At 41.4% G+C, this 23,856-nt stretch overlaps 1 protein-coding gene across 2 annotated transcripts; it reads left to right on the plus strand.

The window, feature by feature from the left end:
* The first annotated feature begins 3,277 nt into the window (after positions 1-3,277).
* draxina (dorsal inhibitory axon guidance protein a) lies at positions 3,278-23,573 on the plus strand. Of its 2 annotated transcripts, none has more exons than XM_069711268.1 (7): positions 3,278-3,509; positions 13,954-14,489; positions 15,265-15,485; positions 20,534-20,654; positions 21,329-21,421; positions 21,718-21,807; positions 22,305-23,573. In XM_069711268.1, exons 2-7 carry the CDS (start codon positions 13,979-13,981, stop codon positions 22,415-22,417), a joined length of 1,149 nt encoding a protein of 382 aa, XP_069567369.1. In that variant the 5' UTR covers positions 3,278-3,509; positions 13,954-13,978; the 3' UTR covers positions 22,418-23,573. The 2 variants fall into 2 exon arrangements, with proteins under 2 accessions (XP_069567369.1, XP_069567370.1); XM_069711269.1 differs by having other exon boundaries at positions 13,957-14,489.
* The last annotated feature ends 283 nt before the right edge of the window (positions 23,574-23,856 follow it).

The raw sequence follows: 23,856 nt of genomic DNA on the forward strand, positions 1-23,856 counted from the left end.
CACGTTCAAACTGCACGAGTTCGGACAAACAGATGCTGGAGAGACTGGAGTCTTTTTACTGGAGGTAAACTAACATATCGGGGAAAAGGCTCGCATTTGCATCAGCCCGAGACCTTACAGGTACGTTACACTCGCTTAATGTGTCCTTGGTGGGCAGTTGGGGTTTGAATTTTTTAAAAACCAAACACCCGATGAGGCACAAGGACTATTTGAGTCGACTTGTTTCTGCAGCTGCGACGGAACAGACCGTTTGTTGCGTGTTTTTCGTTCCCCGTCTAACTTTCTAATTATAGTCGAGGCTCATAACACACTGATACCACGGGCCTTGAGAAAACAGTGCAGCATTGACTGTCACCGTTTGCATAACACTAATTACTGTAGTTACAGTAAACAACGGTTTCAAAAGACGCTTTTTCTTGAGCTGGGAATTCAACACAGTCGCTGAACCTTTTGTTACTTTGACTAACAATAACATCAATTTAATTGATCGGGTGACCTTAAACATACAATACAATACTGTGTGTATCACCGCCGTTTTGTTGGGTCTCCTGTGCAATTTGTAAAAAAAATATATATATATTTTAAATGTGGATATCTTTGATTAAATATTATTTGCCACTGATTTATTCTACTTCATGATTTAAACGAAGAGTTTAGTGCACAGGAATATTCAGAAAATATCAGATATCAGTGACATTAAATGCTAAAAAGGATCTTTAACTAGGCCACGTTAAACCCCTGCAACTGCTTTTGGGAAAAATTCTGCATAATCCCATAATATGTCAAAAATAGTGTTACAGTTAAACCGGACGCAATGGTTCTGGAATTGTGAATGTTTTATGTATTTAGATTGAAGGTTTAACTAAAAATAATGCTCATTTATTTCATATTACTGTTGGCTACCTATTTAAACTACTCAGATTTCAGTGTCTCTTTGTCCAGCACTTTGGAGGCATTATGTTTTCAGGTCGTCCGTTCATCCTGTTCTCGTGAACGCAACATGTCCATCATATATATTATATGTTCATATATTTACGAAATGTATTTAAATTTGGCACAAATGTTCATTTGGTCCCAAATATTAACCGACGAGGATTTTAGGGGTCAAGGTTACCGTAACCTCAGGTCAACCCATTCTCGTGAAAGAGATATTCTCAGGAGCACCTCGAGGCATTTTATTCATATTTGGCACAATAGAAAGCACGTTTATGGCCAAAACTCAAGAATTCACCTGCTAATTATGGCAAAATTCGACACAAATGTCTAATAGGACAAAATGGGTGAAGTAACAACATTTTATATCCACAATGTTCAGGAAAGACACTTGTCTGGCAATTATTTAACACCGTTAAGTTGCTGGGAGGAATATTGAACTATTTTAACTATATTAACTACACAATGTTTCCGGATATCAACCGCAGACATATTCTTGGAGAAGAATCATTACAACACACACAAAAAAATATCAGCCTTCTGCATTTCCAGTGGAGAAAACCGAAATCACCCGCACCTACAGCTCAGGTTCAAAATTGCAAAAAGGATTACTTTTATTACAAAAAAAAAAGACAAAAGGTTTTGATCTCAGCAGGCGATCCTCCGACTCCCATCATGATCTCAAAAAAAAAAAAAAAAAAGCACCTTCAGTCTCTATGGAGTCACACAGGAGCTACGGGGGGTCCTATCTAAATGCCACCTTGAACTTTGCAGATCTGTTGATATGTTGCGCAAATGTGCCTGACAGAGAGCGCAAGCATGAAGCAACATATGGAAATTTCAGGGTGAAGCCAAAACCAGTCAAAGAGTTGAAGTGTTTTCAGGTACGAGGAAGACTCGCTGAACGATCGGCGTGCAAACGAACCTCCTTAGAAGTGCTATACCCAGTAAACACGTTATAAATACATGGGTGGAAAAAAAGAAATACACCAAGTACAAGGAAAGCCGTAGGGTGCATGTTTTTTTAGACAATATATACATCTTTTCAGTCCGAGGCAAAACTGAACCTTTCAGAAAGTATGATGTTTAAGCACTCAATAGCAATTTCTAAAAGCTTTTGAACTTTAGTCTGTTATCTTCCTTCAGCAGGCTCTGTCCCGCTGTGTTACACTCACAGTTTACTAAATGGCTTGTCGCCATTGTTTGCATTCACACCAAATGAGTAGAAAGCTTGTTCACTGGTTTTAAATAAAGCCAACGAGCAAATTTTTTTTAAAGCGCGGACACGCAGAGCAAAATAGCCGGCTACATTTCGAAATGTCAACCAACTCCCCGAAGTGATTTAGACACAATCACTCTGCAAATACGCAGCATCAAATGTGCCAACACACAGCAGGATCACAGCGTTGATGGAAAAAGGAGTTTGGCTGAATGCTCTGCAGACTTTATGCAATCGACTTGAGTGAGAAAGACGCGGTCGCAGGTTCTCACTGCAGAGAATATCCACTGTACAGGAAACAAACTCACAAGCGCATATTATTACAAGTGTAATGGGAATTTTCTCAGGCTATTTACTCAGAAAACATATGTAAATTGCATGCAGGATGTTTTATCATTTATTTTGACACATGGAGGAATAAATGGGTCACGTTTGTTTTTCTATAAAATGACTAAAGATAGATTTTGAATTTTGAGATGAAACACTTCCAGTTGAGATGTTACAAGATAAAGATTATATGTGACTGTGAAACTTCTGGGGATTAATCTGCTGCTATAACCACGTCCAACGTCCTGGGAACAACAGCATTAGTGAGGTCGGCCGCTGATGTAAATGGCCGATAAGGCCCGGCTCACTTTTCATCCCAAACGAGTTGAATTCATGGCACTCAGATATATCAACCCATAATTTGTGCGGTTTACCAATTAGAATATTTTTCCTGGTGGTGTGAAGAAGGCTTTGAAATTCATATTTAAATGTTAGCTGATAGAACCCACAGATGAAATATTAAAAAAAATAAAAAATAAAAAAAGTCGTGATTATGTGAATCTCCCACCAAAGGGGCAAAGGCAAACCATAAGAAACCAAAAAAAAAACAACAACATAAAACTACATCAATATCTTAGTTTTTCTTGAATTTGAGAGGCAATTTCAAACCTATTTCTGAGCTGACAACACCATGAACATTTTGACAGACTGAAAGGGTCACATTAAAAACAAAATTGCATAAAAATGCTGATCGTGAAACCATGACATCAGTCCCGAACCCTCAGCTCCTCCCTCCCCTCTGTCCCCGTCTTACCTGCCGGGACAAGCCCCCTCCGAGATCCAGCTCAGCCCTGCCGCTAACGCGCACTCGGGTTGCGCACCCGGAGCCCGGTGACTCTCCTCCTCATAAGAAGCAGCAGACAGTCCGGATGCTCGGCACATCCCGGGGAGCGGACTACAGAGGTGCTGCTGCCGCCGCCGCTGCGCTGTGTGTCGGTCCTGTCCGCTGTCAGCCTGCAGCCATATGACCGAGCTGCTCTTTAAACCTGAAAAATAACATCAGAGGAAAACAACGATAAACAAACGCAAAGTAAGGAATTATCTTGTCTACGGGAACTGCATTATTTCCAAGGGAAGTGCGATTCGTAATGGAAAAAAAAAAAAAATCACTCGTTTCGTTTCTGTATTGTCCCTACGTTGTTGTGTGCTGTTTCTGTGATGCTTGAACCAGTTTTTAGCGACTTTGTGGTAATTTTATATTCCCTGTTGTAGCTTACTTTATCTTACATACCCACTTAAACAATATATTGTCTACAGTTCCCAGTTGCGCTGCTATAAAATGGACTGGAAACCTTATCAGAGGGTTAATTACAATTGTTTCAAGCGATCGAGAAGCCCGTATTATCTTACTGTATCCCATTTACACCATGATTTCCTCGTGCGTAAAAACGCATCAGTGGCGCACCTTAATAATGCCGCTAAAGTTAATAACTTAATAAAAGCAAATGGTTCCTCGTGTTTAACTGATTTAAAAAAAATTAAAAATAAAAAAAAAAAGCTGCTTGGCTGGCAGAGAGAGATGGCTGTTTGCAAACGTTGCACGCGTTTTGATACCGGAAAAACAGATTTGACCCGATAATCAGTGTAACTTTTGTGATGTCGGTGTCTCCTGCTGTCACGCTTTAAAATCAGATCAGCGTCAACACAGGAATTTACTGGGAGAATGGTGAGGAGAATCAGAAATGATCGGAGCGATTATCTCTCCCTGACAGCATATTGTTGCTCACTGCAGCCCCAAGACGGTGTGAAACTGTGTGTGTGCGTGTATATGTGAGAGAGAGAGTGTGTGTGTGTGTGTGTGTGTGTGGGGGGGGGAGAGAGAGAGAGAGAGAGAGAGAGAGAGAGAGAGAGAGAGAGAGAGGAGTCTCAGTGTGACACCATGCAATTAAAAGTGAAACATGTTGCAAAGGAGCTTTTTTGTGTGTGTAGAGTCACATTAAGGCGTTCATTTTAATTAATAGCAAGTCAATCAGCAGGGAGGCATTAGACATGATGGGAGGAAGGGGGGGGGAGGGGGCACAGTGAGCCGACCTGCAGCCAAAACAAAACTGATTTATTAATAACTGAATAGAAAATAAAGAGATAACCCAAGGACACACTTACATCATCTGATGTTCAAATGGAAATTCATTTAGGCGAGCGTAGCATGTCAGATTCATTCTCTTCACACGTTTAAAAGACAAGACGTCGGGATGTAGTTTGTCGTTTCCTGTTTATTTATGTCTAACCAAAGCCAACGGATGCAAAAAGGAATTCCTACAAAGTTAAAACTAATAGCATCCAGGCTGCAGGTATCAAAGAAGGATTTAAAGAACCTTAAAAGAATCACAATTTGTTTTCACGTTGTGCTTTCAGTTGCCTCCCAAGCAAATCTCTTATTTCTTTCATCCCGAATTTGCCACATTGCTGAACATCCATGCAGTCGCCTCCACGGTGGTGTGAAACTCGCCTTAGAAGGCCGCTGCCAAAGCGTGGCTGCATCTGTTTGATCAAGACTCTTTCAACATTGGCAGGCGGTCAGCGGTGCTCGCCACCACCGGGGGAGGGGACGGGGGAGAGAGGGAGGAAAACTTTGGGTTCATATAATGTGTTTGCATGCTTCACTTGATCATCTCTAAACAGCAGCGCCTCCCTCCCGCTGACCGGTCAAACTGTTCCCATGCAGCGTGTCCAAACACAAACACACACACACACACACACACACACACACACACACACACACACACACACACACACACACACACACACACACACACACAGGACCAGGTGTCCAGATTTCACGGGGTTAGTTACGAACAAGTTTTGTTGTTGGTTGCAGAAGCCAAAAGCTTTGTTGTGGTTTTCCTGTGTTATGCGGGGGATTCAGCTGGTGTCCTTATCTGCCGCTAAATGAAAGATGCCACCGACACTTTGTTCTAATTAAGACTGGATAAATCCCCTCCCTCCCTCCCCCGTCTCTCTCCCACTTTGATGTCTCTTGTCACCCTCCCTCTCCGTTTCTGCCTCCCTCCTTTCTTTCCTCCCTCTCCTCTCTCAGCATTACATCTTATTTTTCTCCTCTTTGCTCAGTTTATCCCCCTCCTCCTCTTCCTCCTCCTCCTCCTCCTCCTCCTCCCTTTTGTCTCTCTCCTTCTCTTCTCTCTCTTCTCTGTGGGAGACCTCTTGCTCTGCTTCTGGTGCTGTTTGTGTCTCGCAGCATTTTTGGAACAGACCTCGATGTGGGTGTCTGGAGGAGGTTTCCTCCTGCTGTGAGTGTGTTTGTGTGCATGCATGGATTGTAAAACAGGGAAGTGTGTGTGTGTGTGTGTGTGTGTGTGTGTGTGTGTGTGTGTGTGTGTGTGTGTGTGTGTGTGTGTGTGTGTGTGTGTGTGTTGGGAGATGAGGGCCACGTCGCAGGATGTTGCTGACGTTAACTTTGCATCAGCAGCAATGTTTTGGTCTCGCCTCACATCTGTTGTACCTGCGACCAAATTACCAGTGGATGGTTTTGTCTGCCTGCTCTCTGCTTCGGCTCACTTGCTGACAGATGGACCTTCCTTATGGCTCTTGTTTTTTTTTTTTTATCACCCTGTGTCGCTTCCCTGGAGCCTTCGCCATCCAATACACACCTAAAAAGCTGCAAAACAGCCTCCCGGTCGATGTGTGAATCCTACCAATATTGTTTGTGGAGACAAAGCTCTTTTATATTGCTGAAGTCGGCGGTATTGGCCCTTGAGGAAATGAAGTTTTATGGTGTGAACTGCAGCTTGGCAGATGTGTTTATTATGCGGAAGCATTAACTGGAGCTGTAATTTGGGTGCTTGTTATTGAGATGATAGTTATGATAATGTGGTGCCACGATCTAGACCTATTCTACCCCAGATAAGAGATGTAAAAGTTGGAGTTTATGCATCAGAAATTCAGCATTGTTATGGCACAAAGGGATGTTTTTGTGAAACAGCAGGTTGCAGTTATTTATTTATTTTTAAACTATTACATTTAATCGTGCATTTTACCTCTCATAACCTGCTGTGTTTGTTTAAAGAATCTACTCCAGCTCCCGCTTAGCGAGTTACGCAGCTGAAAGGAGATATTTGAAGAAATTTCCCCTCGGGGATTAATAAAGTGTATAAAATAAAAAATAAAATATATATATATATATTTAGCTTGTTCTTGTGCAGCCGCACACTCCCATGTGACCCGTGGTCTGTTTCTGACGGCCTGTAATAAATTCGCAAATTGTGCATATGCTCAAGAACCTGATTAGTAGCTGGTTGATGACTTTCTGCTCCAGCGGAGATCTTCTGAGTAATTCTGACAGTAATCAGCAGGAGAGTGCTCCTGCTTTAAACTTCATTTCGCCGTGTGTAAGGAAAAGAAAAGTCCTGAAGGTGGCCTCTGTTTGACATGACAGCTCTGCTTCTACAGCCTGTTTCCTGGAGCCTTTGTTTGCTGGATCCTTCTGGCCCTGCTGGTTGCTATGAGATAAAACAACAGGAGCAGATGGCTCCTGGAGGTTCGGTGTCACAGCAGGTGAAGCTAAAAGATGCACACATACAGCAATTTAATACCAGGGTCGCCTCCTGCTCCGCCTCACCGCTTTTCCCTCTCTCGCCTTCCCCGTATCCACCACAGATCTGGGTCCAGGCCCCGTTAACTATATATTTTTTATAATGAGTGTGTCACTGAAGCGCCGCCTTGCTGAAGGGACTGACCGACTGATCACAGACAGGAGAGAGGTCTCTGATCTCATCAGAGCATAATCATAAAGACCTCCACTCGTGCCCCCTTTGCAATTTCTTGCAAGATTACCCATCACTTCATACTTATCACAGTCCACTCAGATTCATGCCTCCTGGGTGTCGGTTCCACACTTAACGTTATACTTATAAAAGCTCCTTACACGCACACAGAGTATATATTCTGCAAAATGTAAACCATAATAATATATTTTAGCTAACTGCTCTGGCTTTCAAAAAAAATGTGGATTTAATAAGATTAAGATTTTATTACATTTTATATTACAGTACATGATTTCTCTCCATACGTTGCTGAGCTCAGACGTCCATAAAAATCCACGACAACCTCAAGAGATGAAGTTCAGATGAAAAATTCAGACTGAGGTCAAAGTAATGTCAAAGTTGTCCTTTTAAAAATCGTATTTATTTGTTGGTTTGTACTCTGTTATTGCTTCTGGACAATAAATTCCCCATGACATCACGATCTTCCTCCGTCCTTCATAGAGGGTATCCTGATTCTCGTCACACCTACGCAGCCCAGAGTAAGAAGAGTGTATATGGTGAGCTTTTATTATTGTCATTGGAAAAGCTAGAACAGAGTATAACCACCAAATCTAAAATATTTGTTGATCAAAAAATTCAATCTATAAAAACATTTTTGATAAAGTCAGCTACCAGTCGCTTATTAGGATTTTAAAGAACTAAATGAAAGAGACTCTAATCTTACATTACTTGACAGTCCGTCCCTCCTCAGAGAGAATCACATCATCCAAGTCTTTGCAAATATAAAATGATTGAAATTCTTTCCTTGAAACCAAACATTTCCATCTGAGAAAGGCCCAATATTGATTTAGCCAGAGTAAAAGCTTTTTAATATATTTAGGTAAAAGACAATCAAATGTATATTGTTAAAGCTTGTGAAACATGGTTTGAGTATTTTCTGCATCAGTAAATATTCGTGATTAAAAAAGGAGAAACTAAAGGTCATCTGTGAAGTATTTTCGACAGCGCTATGGAGCTGTTTATTTACATGTAGGTGCAGATGTGATACGAAGCCCTACCAGTGGTGTCACACAATTTTACTGATATTCCAACCCGGTATTAAGTGTATGAAGCACCGGTCAGTCCATTAGAGGATACAGTGTAAGTGTCAGGTTTTATAGGCGAGAAAAGTCCAGTGCCTCAAGTTTAGGCTCCAAAAACCACGTGGTTAGGGAGAGATCATTGTTTGGTCCGAGAGAAGTCATTTTCCATGCGTTTCCGTGAAGTTACGCACTCGTATACAAGTTAAGTACAACACGTTATGTCCACGTTGACTTTTACTATCTCAAGACTTGAACACCAGTCTCCCGGGTAAAAGTCCTGTGTTTGTTAAATCCAACCAACCCTAACCTCGCCTGGCTCCATCACACTATTGAGCACACATTGAGTTTTCTTCGCTGGCGTTATAGTCTGAAAACTAAAGTTAGCTGGAATCACCAATCAGCAATCTGAGTGGTTTAGTACGATAATGTTGAAGTCAGTCGTTTTTGTTTTCTTTCTAAATGCTGTTGCAGAGGTGTTTGAGTTTTGGTGCGTATGGTGGTCAAATCTGATTGGTTAAAGGCTGAACCAATAGTTTCAAAATGAACCCGAGGTCTGTGCCCGGTATCAACCACTGGCATGATGCCGGGCCGGATGTCTCAACTCACCAAGGCAAACAACAAGATGACAAGATAGCTAACGTGGATTACAAAAAAAAAAAAAAATCTGTTTTGCAAATGTTCTTCTTCCGGTTATTTAAAAGAGAACTCGTTAAAGTTTTGGGGGGAGAAAAGCCTCCTTAGATATTATTTGTGATAATTGAAATACAATTTCAGCTAATCTCTGTCTTCAGGATTGTGTGGATGTAGTTTCATCAGTTGTGGCCGACAACAGATGTTAACACCTGTCCTCAGATTTTAATTCAAATATTGCTACATTTTGATTGGCCCGATAAAAATGTGATAACTGCCCACTTTCAAGCAATTAAGAGCACTCAAATAAAAAAATGCACAGATGTAAAACTCTTCTGGGACCCGTCATTACCTGACATTTCTGTGTTCATGTTAAACCCTATCACTTAGTAAAAATGAATGCAATTAAGAGAGCTATTAAATAAGGTTTTCGGGACATTTTAAATTGTTGCGTCTTTATGTCCTTGAAGTCATGAAAGCTGAAGTCCAACCTTAATCTGTTCCACTTTCTAGTAGAGCATCAATCAGTCACTGTTTGGATGATACAATTCAAATTGGTGGATTATCTCATTCGGGAACGAAACTCATCAGGCCACTCGTTTGGCCTCCCATCGCCTCGGTAGCAGATGCTCGCCCTGCTGTGCCCTACCTACAACACACAACCTTGTATAATACGGGCTCTGGCGGGAGGCTGTTATTCACGGAGGTTGTTTATCACGCACAAGCGACTGTGCTTAAAACCCAGAATGCCACCCAGAGTGCTCCATTATCGTCGCCGTCCTGCGTCTCCTCAAAGGGCCACCTGTTAGCAGCACATGAAAGTCTGAGGGAGGAAAACGGGGCACCGCTGTGCCGAGATACTCGGTCTCTCTCCGCCACCTCCTGCCTTCCCTTTCACATGACAGGTCTATTCAAACCTCCGACTGGATGGGGTGGCTTCTGTTTCTATAGAGCCGTCACATCTTTCCATTACGTGGGAAAAAAAAAAATATTTTTTTGAAGGGTCACATTGCGGTGGCGTTACTTAGCTTCTGCTTTTATCTGCAGTTCAGGTGCTCTGTTTCTATTTCTGCAAACAATCCGAGTGTTAATCCTCAATTTAACACGTATACAAGAGGGGGATGGATTTATCTTCTGATTCCCGTCACGACAGAAACAAATTCTGCTGTGTATTAAACGACACCAAAATATTTTCCAGGTAGATGTTAAGGTTGAATATTTCTTTAAAAAAAAAAAAAACGAGTTGAAGATTTTGAAAGCAACCTTTATTCGCTTTCCTGCTGAGCGTTAGATGAGAAGAAGAAAACCACTCTTGTTTGTTCTGTAAAGTAAATATGAAGCTGCAGGCATTTAGCTTGTAGCTTGGCACAAAGCTCTGTCCAAAGATGAGAAACTTCCAATCAGACAACCGCTGCTGGGAAGTGTTGACAAATGACAAAGTAGCACAAGTAGAAAGAAATGAAGAAGAGAAGAAGTTCTTTGTCCCCTACAGACAGCTGGACGGTCGCAGCATTAAGCAGACGTGCTCAGATCAGGTAGTCGGTTTCGGAAAGGGTTACCACAGTTCAACGATCCAGCCCAGTATCACGCAGTGTCACGTTTTGTCTCGCCTAAGCGTGAAAAGTACACGAACTGATGACCAGAATCGGAGAAAGGTCATGTGACGAAATACAAAGAGTGATCGAGTCCTCAAAGAGAAGTGGGTGGATGACACAAACACCTGGTGGTGGTGAGGCCACGCAAAAGCAAAAGTCAACCTGAATTTCTTTTCTAATGTAAATAAATGACTTACATTGTGTATTCGACATACGTAAATGCACATTAAGCAACTTACATGAAGTACAGAAAGTTACTAATCTAAATTTACTTATTTTAGCGCAAACCATGATGTTTCCTGACCCTAACTAAGTCGATTTCATGCCTGAATCCGACCACATTGGAACTGCGTCACATTTAATCCAAACCATGATCTGCACCTTACTTTCCATCCCACGGTGAGGCGAAAGGTGACATCGACATAGTATCCCTTTAGCGGACTGACAGATCTGGGACGCGCTTTCCCGTGATATCAATTTAAACAATCAGACAAGCGCTTCTCGCGGAGCACACTGGTGACTGTATTTACTGACAAGACATGAGAGCGGGTAACAATCTTTGTCACATAAATCATGGCAAGAAGACCCATTTCTCAAAATGTCAAACTGTTCCTTTGATTAATACAGAGTATCCAGAGGGCTCTGGAGACGATCTCGGAGACAGTTCTCTGTTTTCGCCGCCCCGCCGTGAAGTTTGGATGTTTTGTTTTGTTTTCTCCTCTAAATCCCCCTTTTGGCTGCACAGAGTCCAGGCCTCTTGACACCAGCATGAGCCTCATGTGTCAAACAGACAAGAGTGTAATCCTGGTTAAACACTATGAGTGTGACATGGCCGATTATCCTCCCCCCCCCCACTCCCCTCTCACACACACACACACACACACACACACACACACACACACACACACACACACACACACACACACACACACACACACACACACACACACACACACACACACACACACACACACTCCTCCCTTCAACACTATGAAGGCCTGCTTGGAGATAAAGGTCTCACCTCAGCAGTCCGCCTCACACTCTTGTTTGAAAACTGCACAGCTGGTCGAACTCCCAGAGGCCCGTCCACGCAGTCTGCCTCTAAATCCCCCCGGGATGATGCCTGCACTGGCACTGCAAAATTCCCCTGACATCACCAGCATATATATGCTGTATATATATATATATATATATATATATATATACATACACACACACACACACAGCTGCCTGGTGTCCTGTTTTTAGAAACTCCTAAATAACCCACTGTAAACCCAAGGGTGTGTTTTTTTCAACTTAGGCTGTGTCAGTGTGATGAAAGAGCAGGAAGCTTATCACTCCCCCAACTCCGCCTTGCTGACACACACACACACACACACACACACACACACACACACACACACACACACACACACACACACACACACACACACACACACACACACACACACACACACACACACACACACACACACACACACACACACACACACACATCACCAGCAGCTCAATACTTCTCCCTCATTGATTTTCTGTGTGCCCTGCACTGCCGTTTGTCTTTTAACACAAAGGAGTCGCCTGCCACGGCAACATAATGCAGCTGTGCACGTCTGCAGCGATTAATTGTCTCCGCCGATTTAAATAGAGGACAAAACAAACCATGTTACGTTTAACAACAGCAACGTGGCCTCTCACCCGACATGATATGACGTTTTAAAATGAAGAACTGGCGTTGTCATATTAGAATATGGCGTTACTTATAGTTGGGCTGGGCAGTAAAATATCTTTCTAACTCTGAGAAAGCACAGAGTGAGGTCCACACAAGTGCAAGAATCAACGCAAGTCCTTTAAAATTAAAGCACTTTCAGTTAATTTCAGCTATATTATCTTTATCGGGGTCATGTGAATATTACCATTAATACTAAATATATAACAAAATCAAACATTCTTTATTTCACTCAATATATTTGTAAAAATAACAACAAAACAAAACAATAATAATAAATCTTATTGGATGTAAATGCGGTGTTTTGGTAAAAAATTGTTGAAAAAAATTATGAAAATATTGTTTTGTATAGTACATACGGTATTCTATTACTTACACAATTGATCAATAGAGTGAACAGAAAGCAAGACAGCTAAAGAATATTTCATAGATTGAGTAAAGTGTGTTTTAAATTACATTTTCATTTATTGATTTTCATCTACAAAAACCTGTAAATTCCATTTGTTTTTTCAAAATCTCAATCACTCCATATAAATAACAATAAAAATAAAAAGTTTAAATGAATTACACAAGTGAAGAGTTTAATACTTTAAACGTTGAAGGGTTTTAAATGTTTGAAATATTGTGTAAATTTTTTGGGGCGTGACACTGGAAGAGTATTTTGTATGAATACAAACAAACCTCAGGTGGCATTAAATTGCAATTTAAATTGAGCCTGACGGTTGTGTATCTCGGGATCTTACTCGAGGGCTTTGGCTCCTACAGTAAACACCAGTTTATTCACGTTTTGGATGAGGTGCTGGGCCTTTCATGCAGATATGCTGATGGTCACATTTCGCTTGAGTCACACGCCACAGATATGTTTATTTTTGAAATGGAAGATACGGTTGGAGGGTTCTCGAGACCACTGAATAGGAGGCGGTGAAGGATGTGCACAAGGTGTCTCGTATTGAGTAAGGTCTGGAGGTGCAGGAACGAGAGGCTGGAAAATCATTTTTGAAAAAGAACAAGCATCTGTCCTTCTCTTTTAACGCTCTCTCAAACCTACCAAGATAAGTGGGTGTGCGCTCGGGAGGCCGGGAGAATTTGTAGGATAATGACGCGTACAGCCGAGTGAGAGGACGCATCACGATACTCAAGGACTCGAGGTTTTAGATTGTGGCTTTGCTCAGTTTCACAGGTGCTGTGAAGAGAGAGAAAAATATACCAACGTTCACGACACAAAACCTCGACCGTGACTGTCTGTGTATTTCATTTCGGTCAATCGAGTTGTTTTCTTGAGAAATTTCGTTTGGAGCCAAAGCGGATCGATCCAAAGGGCAACACTCTTATCCTTAAAGCCGTGTTTCCGGCAGGGCTTAAAAAGGTAGTCAATTCAGTCGAGAGGCAACAACCGACTGCTTTCATTAGATGTGTTTTTGCAAACTGAAAATTGACATTTTTTTTGGAAGGACTTTAAGGTATATTGCTATAAAAATATACAAATCTTTTGAGTGTCAAACCTGTGAAAAATCTAAAGTTTACTTTGCGCGAAATAGCAGCCAACAGCAAGATAGAAAAACATGTTTTCACCTAATTAATTATTAAAGTAGTTGTTTTTATGGGACTTAAACAATTTAAGAAAGTCCAAATTTAGTTTGCACAGAAGGGTGTTTTTTTTTTACATCTAAATACGCAGCAGAATATGCGTCAAACTGAGGTATATATATCATCTTCCCAGCAGGTGGCGTGGTGCTGGACAAACAATGGCTCTCTCCTGGCGTCCGCTGCTGGCGTTCCTGTTTGCCACCCTGGCGCTGTCGCACGGCGCTGAGCCTGGAGCTCCTCATGGCAAGAGGAGGCAAGCACAGACCTCAGCAGGTGGCAGCAATGCCCTGCAGTACCCTCTCGAAGGCCCACAGGCCCACAGTTACAACGGCAGAGACCGCGGAGGGCACGGCAGCCAGAGGGCCCGCGCCGCGAAGGGTGGAGCCGGGCTGCTCTCCCACCGGCCCCTGCACCCCCTGGCCAGGCCCGAGGACGACGGGACAGGCCTGGAGGGTCTGAGCCCGGTGAGACTGGAGATGGGCCCCGGCAGGGACCGGGACAGAGTTCGAATGAGCATGAAGAGTCCCTCCCAGCCGCGGGAGAACCACCTCCTGGGGACACGCAAGGGGAGAGGACATGGACACGGGAATGGGAACGGAAATGGGAATGGGCACCATTTTGAGCACAGGAGACAAGGGAGCCGACGTGACAAGGGGCGCCACAGAAAAGGTAAACTGTCCATTTATCCAGACACGTACAGCAGATCCTTCATCCAACGTGAAGTTACAGGCCTTTTTCAGACAAGACATTGAAAATCACGGGTAAATAATGAAGTTACCAACTTCTGAACAGGTCCAGTACTGTGCATGCAGGCTGGCATGGCTTACTGGGAATGAAGTCATCGTTAATTACTTTATTCTACTGTGGCAAGTCAAAACTTTGAAAAGAAGCTGTCATTGTCTCTTTCATGCTTGTGGTTGAACAGGGATTAAATTTAGTTCAGTTCACCCTTCTTACAAAAGACGTACTTTTTATCTGGCTTTGACCCCAAAACAGGTGGTGAATGGAATTTTGTTACAAATACATAAATACAATCTGTGAAAGTTTTATAGATGTGGCGTAATACACTATGGTACTTTCAGATATCAAAAACCCAAGTTTGAGTCTTGACTTTTGAATAAAACAATCCCATCACAACGCCCATTTAGTAAATATTAGCAGTGGAAATTTCAACATCTGCAATTCATCAATTCATGTAATTTAAAGTTTTACTGAATTAACTGTTGCAACACTGATCGTAGAAAATGTGTATTTGAAATTAGGGGATGACACCTTAAACCACGTTCATTGAACATTTATGAATGACAGATTATAGATTGTCCTTCCTACTTCATGAATTATGTTATGTTTTCTAAAAATACAAGCAAACTGGATCAATGTTTATTTATAAAAAAAGAAAACATATTGCGGTTCTAACAGCGACATGTTCTTTGCTTCTGTCCAGGGTTTTCTACAGAAGAGCTGAGCTCTACGTTTAAGGACGGGGATCTGTTCGAGGATCCTCCCTCCTCCTCCTCTTCTGCCATCTCCCCCTCCTTCAGCATGACCCCACCCAGTGAACCCCCCTCCCCCATCGGTGGCGTCTTTGGCTCTGGCTCCTCCATGGTTGCCACGGTGATGAACGAGCATCCCCCAACGCTGCCTCCGGCCTCCACCAAACCCCAGGTAACCCCGACGAAAACTCACGCGCTCATTAAAGGCCGCGCCTGTTGTGCCTCAGTATGACGCCAGCGTGCACGGGGTGTGTGTGTGTGTGGGGGGGGGGGGGGGGGGGGTGAAAATGGGTCCCATTACTGCCGTTACGCCGCTTCTAACCTCATAGCTCATCGTGGAAATGGTAAGTCTCCACATTGCGAACCTGAGAGTCCCATCTCCTGCAAACTCACTGGCTCTCGGTCACAGTGAGTACGACAGATACGACTGTGTTCTCTGGAATAAAACGACGCCTTTGGGATGAAAAAGCACACGGTTCAGAGTCCAGCAGCACATTTTCCGTAACTACCTCCCTGCTCATTTACTAGAAACCACGTCAGGACCAAAATCTATGTGAGCACAGAGAATCTTCTCTTTGTGTTCGACTGTGGGCACGTTATGAAAAATCTGCAAGGGTGCACGGGGCACCACTCACCACCTGTCACATCCACCCAGCATGATGCTGAAATAGCATTTAAAATAAGAAAAGAAAAAAAATCATACATGTTTTCCTGAGACTCCTTCAGTCCTTGGAAGCGTCACAAATTAGGCATCAATAGATACTGAATAAATCCCCACGCCAATGACGATTTTACATTTGTCACAGCTGCTGTTTGTTACAAACAAACAACAGCTTACAGTGTGTTTGTGTGAAATATCTGCCACACGGTGAACGGCTACGTTTGACTGACAGTTCTTTCTTTTGAGGAACTCCCAAGATAACATATTACTAAAGACACAAAAATAACAAGATAGAATCTAACTTTTAAACTAGAGTTTAACCGGAGGAATTGTCGTCTACAAATACATACACCACTGAGCTGAGTGAAGAAGATAAAAGGCATTTTGTGGATTATGAAAGCTCTTACTATCTATCACCTTAGAGTAGAGGGTCCACACTTCAACCTGCGATGCCGAGCTTTTGTCTCCCCCTTCTGCTTGTGGAAGTGATTACAAACCCCCAGCGGACACGCGATGACGTCATACGCTCTACCGTAGCCCGCGGCGTCACTGCGGTTGCAGCCGGAAAACAGCGGACACATTGTGGATTAACGAAACAAAAGGCCGCACGACGTCCGCAAAACGATTCCTTTCACTATCAGAATTGGATCCATTTTGGTCTGATACCATTTGGAAAGTCTCGAAGTTGATCTCCGTTCAAGTTAACATCGGGATTAACCAAAAGTTAACCGGCTCGGCCAGTCTTACTCCTTCAGTTAAATATGGTCAATCAGAACTATATCTCGGGGGACTCATTCTGTGCAGTAGTTCTGTGACATATTTTATCGTCATGATGATTTCGGCACAATTTATAATAAGATTAAAAAAAAAAAGAATATGTCATATTGTGGTGATGGCAGTATTCCGACTTGTTGCTAAAGTGACATCATATAATAATAATACAGCATAATGCACATGCAAACCGGCAACAAGCACGTCTGAATGGAGGTGGGAGTGACTTCACATCTAAATTTAATCCCTTCCGACTCCAAAATACCAAGATGGCGACGGTCAAGATCGGAGCTCAAGGGTTCAGAACAGCGGTTCACAAACATCGCGGTTGTTTGGCGCTTGGTCATATCGTCAAGACCATTTTAACCGCAGAAATACCTTAAAATATTCTATTAATATTTCAGGGATGTATCACCCACACCGACGGCAGAGCAAACACGACTTTTCCATTCTTTTTACACAAAACACTCCAGAAGTTTTGCTGCCCCATAATCTCGCTCTAATTTCACCGCTGAGCCGCAGAGACAACATTCATTATTTTCAGGAGGTTGGTTTGTCAGGAAAAATGCAAACACGGGTCTTTTTAGGTCAACAACCGCCGGTGTCATTTTTCTAAAGTAAAGAATTATCCATTTTGACATTTAGAAGAAGAAAAAAAAAATGCAAATTTCTTGCAAGAGCGATATTTACTTTGCATTTACATTTCCAGCACTTTTCTGAGGTTTTTGAAATTGTGCTTTCCTCCGTCTGACTCTCTTGGTCAGTCTATATGTTTGATGTCCTGGAGACAATCAATCTGCTTTATATTCAGAGTTTCTGAGACCCCAGGAGACGGTGCTCATCTTAACTGTGAAAGCAGCCAAATATTATTTGACCAAGAGAGAAAAAAAAAAAAACCTGATAGCTTTTCCTGAACCCAGATTTGGTGGCACAAGAACGTGGCGAGGCTTCTTAATTAATGTTCGATCTCCTGGTGATGGTTTAATGAGCAGCCATGTAGAAGCAGATAGCCCCCTGCAATTAATCTAATTGATGTTTCTATAGGCTTATTTCCAGGAGGTGAAAAGAAATAAGTATGGATCGGTTTCCCATGAAGAGCTTTTTTTTTTTTTTTTTTGGTATTCCCCAGGAGACATCTGAGTCCCGCTGGCTTAATTATACTGTGTAACATTTCTATTTTGTTTCTCCAGCGCAAGTAAAATGACAATAGACACGTTGTTATGGCTTTTATAGCAGAAAATTATGGCTTGGCAATTCACCAAGGAGTTTTGTTTTATAGCAAAGCCATAAAACACTCATGTGAATGTCAATATTTTATTGAAGTATAATATTAAAAATTATGATACTCCAAGGTTTATATTAATTTATGGATCTGTCCAAAAGTTTTCAACAACTAACCAAAACTATTGAGGCAGCAAGAAGAAATCATTATATTTCTATTAAAATTACATCCCAACTTTTGCTATCCAAAACTATACAAAGCAGAAAAACATTGTCTTAAAACATTCAACGCATCAAAATATTAAAATTTGTTTACAAGTGTGACTGCAACAAGATGAAGGTGAGTCTTTATAATTCATCACTTTGCATGTTTTTTTTTAACAATGTTGTCTTCAATTCATTAAGATAAATTCTTTCACTATTTACCTACAGCATCTTAAAGTCGAAGGCCACATTAGCAGTCTTAGAGGGCGATTTTCATTCCACCATACACTATGAAAGTGTTGGACTGAGAAGACGACATCTTGTGCTGATGATCTGGGAACTATTTGCTGAGTTATTGTCATGACAACAGATTATATTAAATCAAATCGAAATGCTCATAAGGAGGACAGACAGGACAATATGCAACACAGAGTAATATTAAAAGCAAGATATATAGTCAATTCTATGTACTCAAATGCATAGCAAAAAAACAACAACAGCCTTTCTACTATTGTTGCAAAATGTATGTGTCCTGAATGCGGTGGTAAAACCAGAGGATCAATGAAATTAAACAGGTTTTAAAACAACCAAATATAATCAAACGTCTTTTTGAAGATGAGATATCTAGTCTGGTGTATATTGTCTGAGGAATATTAATGTCTTCAATAGCTCTGGAGTCTTTTAGGAAAAGGTTTTTGATAATTCAATTAAATTAATTACATTTTGCGGGTATAGCTCTTGACAGAAGTGTCTGCTGGCTGTTTGCATCCCCTCTCTTAACATTCGGGGCTTTATTCTAACGATCAAATTGCTCGGTCTGAAGCACACGGAGTATGTGCATTTAGGGAATGCCCAAATCCACTCCTGCTGATTTTACTGCAGATCATCTGAGAGCAAAGGAAGGTGCATTGTTCACAGGGGTTGTACTTTGTCTCTTAATTAATCAAAGCAGGGTTTTTTTTAACGCATTACATGAAATAAACCAATCAAACTGTCATCTTCAAATCCCCTGTAAGAGTCAGGTGTGCTGGTTCCTAGAGGGACTGCTTTAATAAGAGCAGATTTGACGAATAGCAAGAATCTTTCACACTGTATTCTTTTAATTTAACATTTTTGGCATGTTTGTGAGCTGCTGCGTGTCCCTCTGTGTTTAACAAGCTGAGTATATCCTCCTTGTGCCCCCCACTAATGTAGGCTCATTTTACTCTCTTAATAACCCTATAAATATAATAACGCTTATTTGCCATTTATACAGCGTGTGTGGTGGAGGGGAAAATCACAACTGCTTTAGTTTGAAACCAGCAGAGATATTTACATTGCGCTCAGCGACAGGTATAAGATGGAGCCCTTCAGACCATAAGCAACAGCTTAATTACTTTTAATTGCTTTGACTAAGCAAACCTCGACCATGTAAGTGGCAGATTGGAAAAAAGGGCAAACTGTAATATTGTGGAGGGATTAGTTTACTGCTCAAATTGGCAACCGTGATCAAACCTGTAACGCCTACAGTGACAGCACAAAAAATACTGCTATGCTGAAATAAATGCACAAGGCAACTCTCACAGACTTTATAAACCACTTAATTTACAGATCAGGTAACAGAGCGGAGTAAGAAATTACTCGAGGGACCGTTTTCCTAAATGCTGTAATGTTTCTGCAAATTACAGTGGTTTATTAGACTTAAACACCTCATGACATTTAATATCATACAGTGAAGGAATAAGAAAATTGTTAATAACCTGCAGGGGCTACTTGCCTGCTGTCCTTACTGATGACAAATAAAGCCTGTGGCTGTGGGTAATGAACTGTTAGTTTCAATCTATGTCTGTAAACTGTATATGTATTAACAACACAAATGCTGTGTGATCTATTTATTTGTATGCAGTTGTGCGGGCAGCCAAGTTCTCTGTTACCAATCGATTGGTTTTTAAAGCCCAGCTGCTATCTCTGTTGTCTCTGTAAGGGCATTTTTAGGAATCAATGAAGCATTACTGCTGCTGGTCACAACACAAGTCCAGTGTGTTCCATTAAGAAACACCCCGAAGGCGTTTACCTGCAAAACACAGCAAATCAAACCACAGACATCCGACGCCGCGGCGCTTCAATCAAAGTCGCTGGATCAGAGTTCTCTGCAGCCGCTCACATGTTGCATAGCTTCAAATTTAGGATTAGCTTTTAACGTACATCTTCACATTCTGGTAACAAATGTGTTTGAAAACATAAATAAAATGGGATAAGCTGGTTAGAAATTAGTATATCAGCATGTTGGAGCTGTCCTGTTAAGCCAGTATGAAATTGATCCACTGAAATATGGATACAAATCTTTCTAAAATGTAAGCTGACAGTTACATTTTTGTCTTCAGAGGTCCGGACGAGGAAAAGCACAAGGGGAGGTGATGCCAACATTGGACATGGCGCTCTTTGATTGGACAGACTATGAGGACATGAAACCTGTGGACACTTGGCCGGCTTCCAGGAAGAAAGGTAATAATGTGATTGAAAATGTCATTTCATACACGATTCTAATTCTAGGTTTGGTGGAAATATTAAGAGCATAGCAACTCCATAGTATGAAGAGAAACTGATAAGTTTGCTGACATATAAAACTATAATATGCAACCGTATGTTCTTGAAGAAAATAATTCAAAATAAAATGTTTATATTAAAACATTTTTTAGTATTTTGTCACGTCGTTAAACATACTGTAATCACAGAAATACCCTGAAATATCGGGACATATTAGAGCCATTACATTTTTTTTGGACATGTTTCAGCCTGAACCAAATTGGTAGACAGACTGACTGAAATACGTTGCAATCCCCAGATACATGCTTACATTGCTAAAAATTGCATGATTTAAAAAAACAATTTTAATTGAATGAAGATGTTAAATATATAAACAACTTTCATTTTAATGGTTAAAACACACCAGAGTTTGTAAAAGCAAATAAATAATAAGTAGCGATGCCTGTTTCGATACTGCTTCTTACCAACTGAAATTGCCTCCACGGCCTTGGAAAAACATAAATGGCTTCACTCGAAAATACCACTCGAAATAGCAGAATTTGGAAAAGATGAATCAATATTTGGTTGAGACTGTGTATTAATCAGAGCCTTCAGGATAAACCTGTTGTATTCATTTCTTTTTTCTGCTGCAGACAAGAGGCGGAGTAAGAACCTCAGCACTGGAAATGTGACTGCGGATGCCGATGCAGTCGAGCCATGTGACCACCACCTGGACTGTCTCCCAGGTCAGCATAAAGTAGTGATGGCCATTTTAATCCAAAATACTATTTCATATTCCCTGGGAACTATTCAACTACCATCAAACAACGTTTTACTGGCGCCTGGAAGTAACATGCTCTTCTTCGCCTTCATGACAGTTGGCAAACAGCTTTTAGGTGCATTGCTGCCACCTTCTGGCGGTAATAACGCATTACTTCCAGATGCTGGTAAAAACAAGCAGAAATCCATATAATGCAATAGCGGTGTGAACTATTCATTCACGATACGACACGTGTTACAAGTTATGTTTCTCTTCCACAAGGTTCTTGTTGTGACCTGAGACAACACGAGTGTAAACCTCACAACAGAGGCCTCAACAACAAATGCTACGACGACTGCATGTGTGAGGAAGGTGAGCGAGGCGAGCGTGTGTTGGTGCAATACCAGTGACGTGTTTGCTGACATGATCATTTCTCTCCTCTCATTTTCATGTGCAATGGTGCATCTGGGTCATTTTCCAAAAGTCTCACTGTTTATAATTAAGATTTTAAAAGTCACTGGCTGGTGACAGCTATCGTTCCCCAGAGTGTCTAAACTTAGTGGCTGACTAACTTGATGGTAAACAGAAAATGTCCCAGTGTCATTAAATTTAGATTTTCATGTTTTCATTAACTGTGTGTGGAGTTTGCAGATGTATATTTTATTGATTGTGTTTATCCGCTGAAGCGGATACCACTGCAGAGTCCGTTTTCATTAATTAATCTGAAAAAATAACTGCACTGCGGATGAGGCTCGACGCGCTCCCGAAACAGATCACGTTCACGGATGTAAAACTGCGGCTCCTGGTCATTTAAAGGGCCGTCTGATCCATTCCTCTTTTCAGTCCAAGTGTTATCTACGATGTTTCAGGGCTTCGCTGTTATGCTAAATTCCACCGGAAGCGACGCGTGACCAGGAGGAGGGGTCGCTGCGTGGTGCCGGACTCAGTCAGCAGTGACCAAGGAGGCTTCATCACTATATGAGAATGTGGAGGAGGAGGAGGAGGAAGAGAAGAGGAGGAAGAAAGACCCCATGACCACTCTGACATAGAAGACAGGACAGCCAACACATCACACTACAAACGGATCGAGTACTTAAAGGTGACGGCTTGCTGTTTTTTCCCCAAATCAACCCTGCAATCTACTGTAAATCACCCAGATGCTAACATCTGGTCAGTTAAAGCAAAATGACAGGAAACTTAAATACTGTTTGAATGTTGCATTGTGGGATGAGCCATGCACAATGCAAAGTCACCACCTTTATGCACTTAAATCAACTGTTAAAAATCCATGAATCAGTTTTAATTCAGGTTTGTTCTCTCCAGCATCACTACAGGAAGTGGAAGGTTTACAAAATTCACTCGCTCCACCAGGTTTTACAAATGGTGTTTAATATTTGCTTTTAATTGGTTGAAAAGACTTTTTCTCAGCAGGCAACACGTCGTAGGAAAATGTGTAGCTATCACAGAGGTTAAGTGTTAATTGTTACCACGATTATGGTTGCTGTTGGTATAATTTCAACAGAAGACGATTTTTGAGAAAACCTTTCTTCAAATTTCTAACGTTGTGTTCACGGCGCAAATTCGTGGAGATTCGCGTCTTTGCATTGACTTCGTATGTAATCGCTCCACGGGAATACTTCGCGTCGCATTTGGTTTGAACACGCTATCGGTGTCTCATCTGATTGTCTTACCCGAGTCAAACACTGTTAAAAAATAATATTTAATATTGGTTGAATGTCTTTGGAATCCCAGATTGGCAGCGTTTCCTGTGTCAGGAATATTCAGATTGAGTCAAGTAGGTTGTCAATCACAGAAATTTTGAATATTTGCTGCAATTGTGTGAACTTCCAGCTATATTTAGTTTCCTGGCCACCAATCAAATGCTAAAAAATATTTGCAAATGCTATTTGAACCTGTCTGCTGTCCTGTAATGTAAATATGAATGTGTTTCGATTGCCAACGACATTTTTTAATTGATGCCACTATTCAAATGTACGTAACGGTAGTATGAGCAACAAAGATGCTTGTTTCATGTCCTAATATATGTTTTATTTATTCTGTACTCAAACACGTTTGTCTATATATATTGTGTTTTTCTGCCTTTTTTGTTTTCATGATTAAACACTTACTAGAATAAATATACTGTGTGGTGTCAAATTTGCTTAAACACTTACAACATTTAATCTACTTACAGTAACACGTTTGGTATTAGCAACTGTATCACAAGATGCAAAAAACGTCTTCGAAATTCGCACGTAACTATTTAATTCTTAATCGGATAGTTTATCACCAGGCTAAGGAGACATTTCAACAACTCCTGCAAAAAAAACACCTGTGAATTAGGGTAAATACCAGCCCTTTAATAAAGAGTCAGAAACACTGATGTTACTGATCCAGCTCCAAAAAGTCCTCAACTGCAAA

This window comes from Brachyistius frenatus, unplaced genomic scaffold (genome assembly GCF_029030835.1).
Source record: "Brachyistius frenatus isolate BFR_SWC_R1_liver_20210118 unplaced genomic scaffold, ASM2903083v1 Contig_98, whole genome shotgun sequence".
NCBI lineage: Eukaryota > Metazoa > Chordata > Actinopteri > Embiotocidae > Brachyistius > Brachyistius frenatus.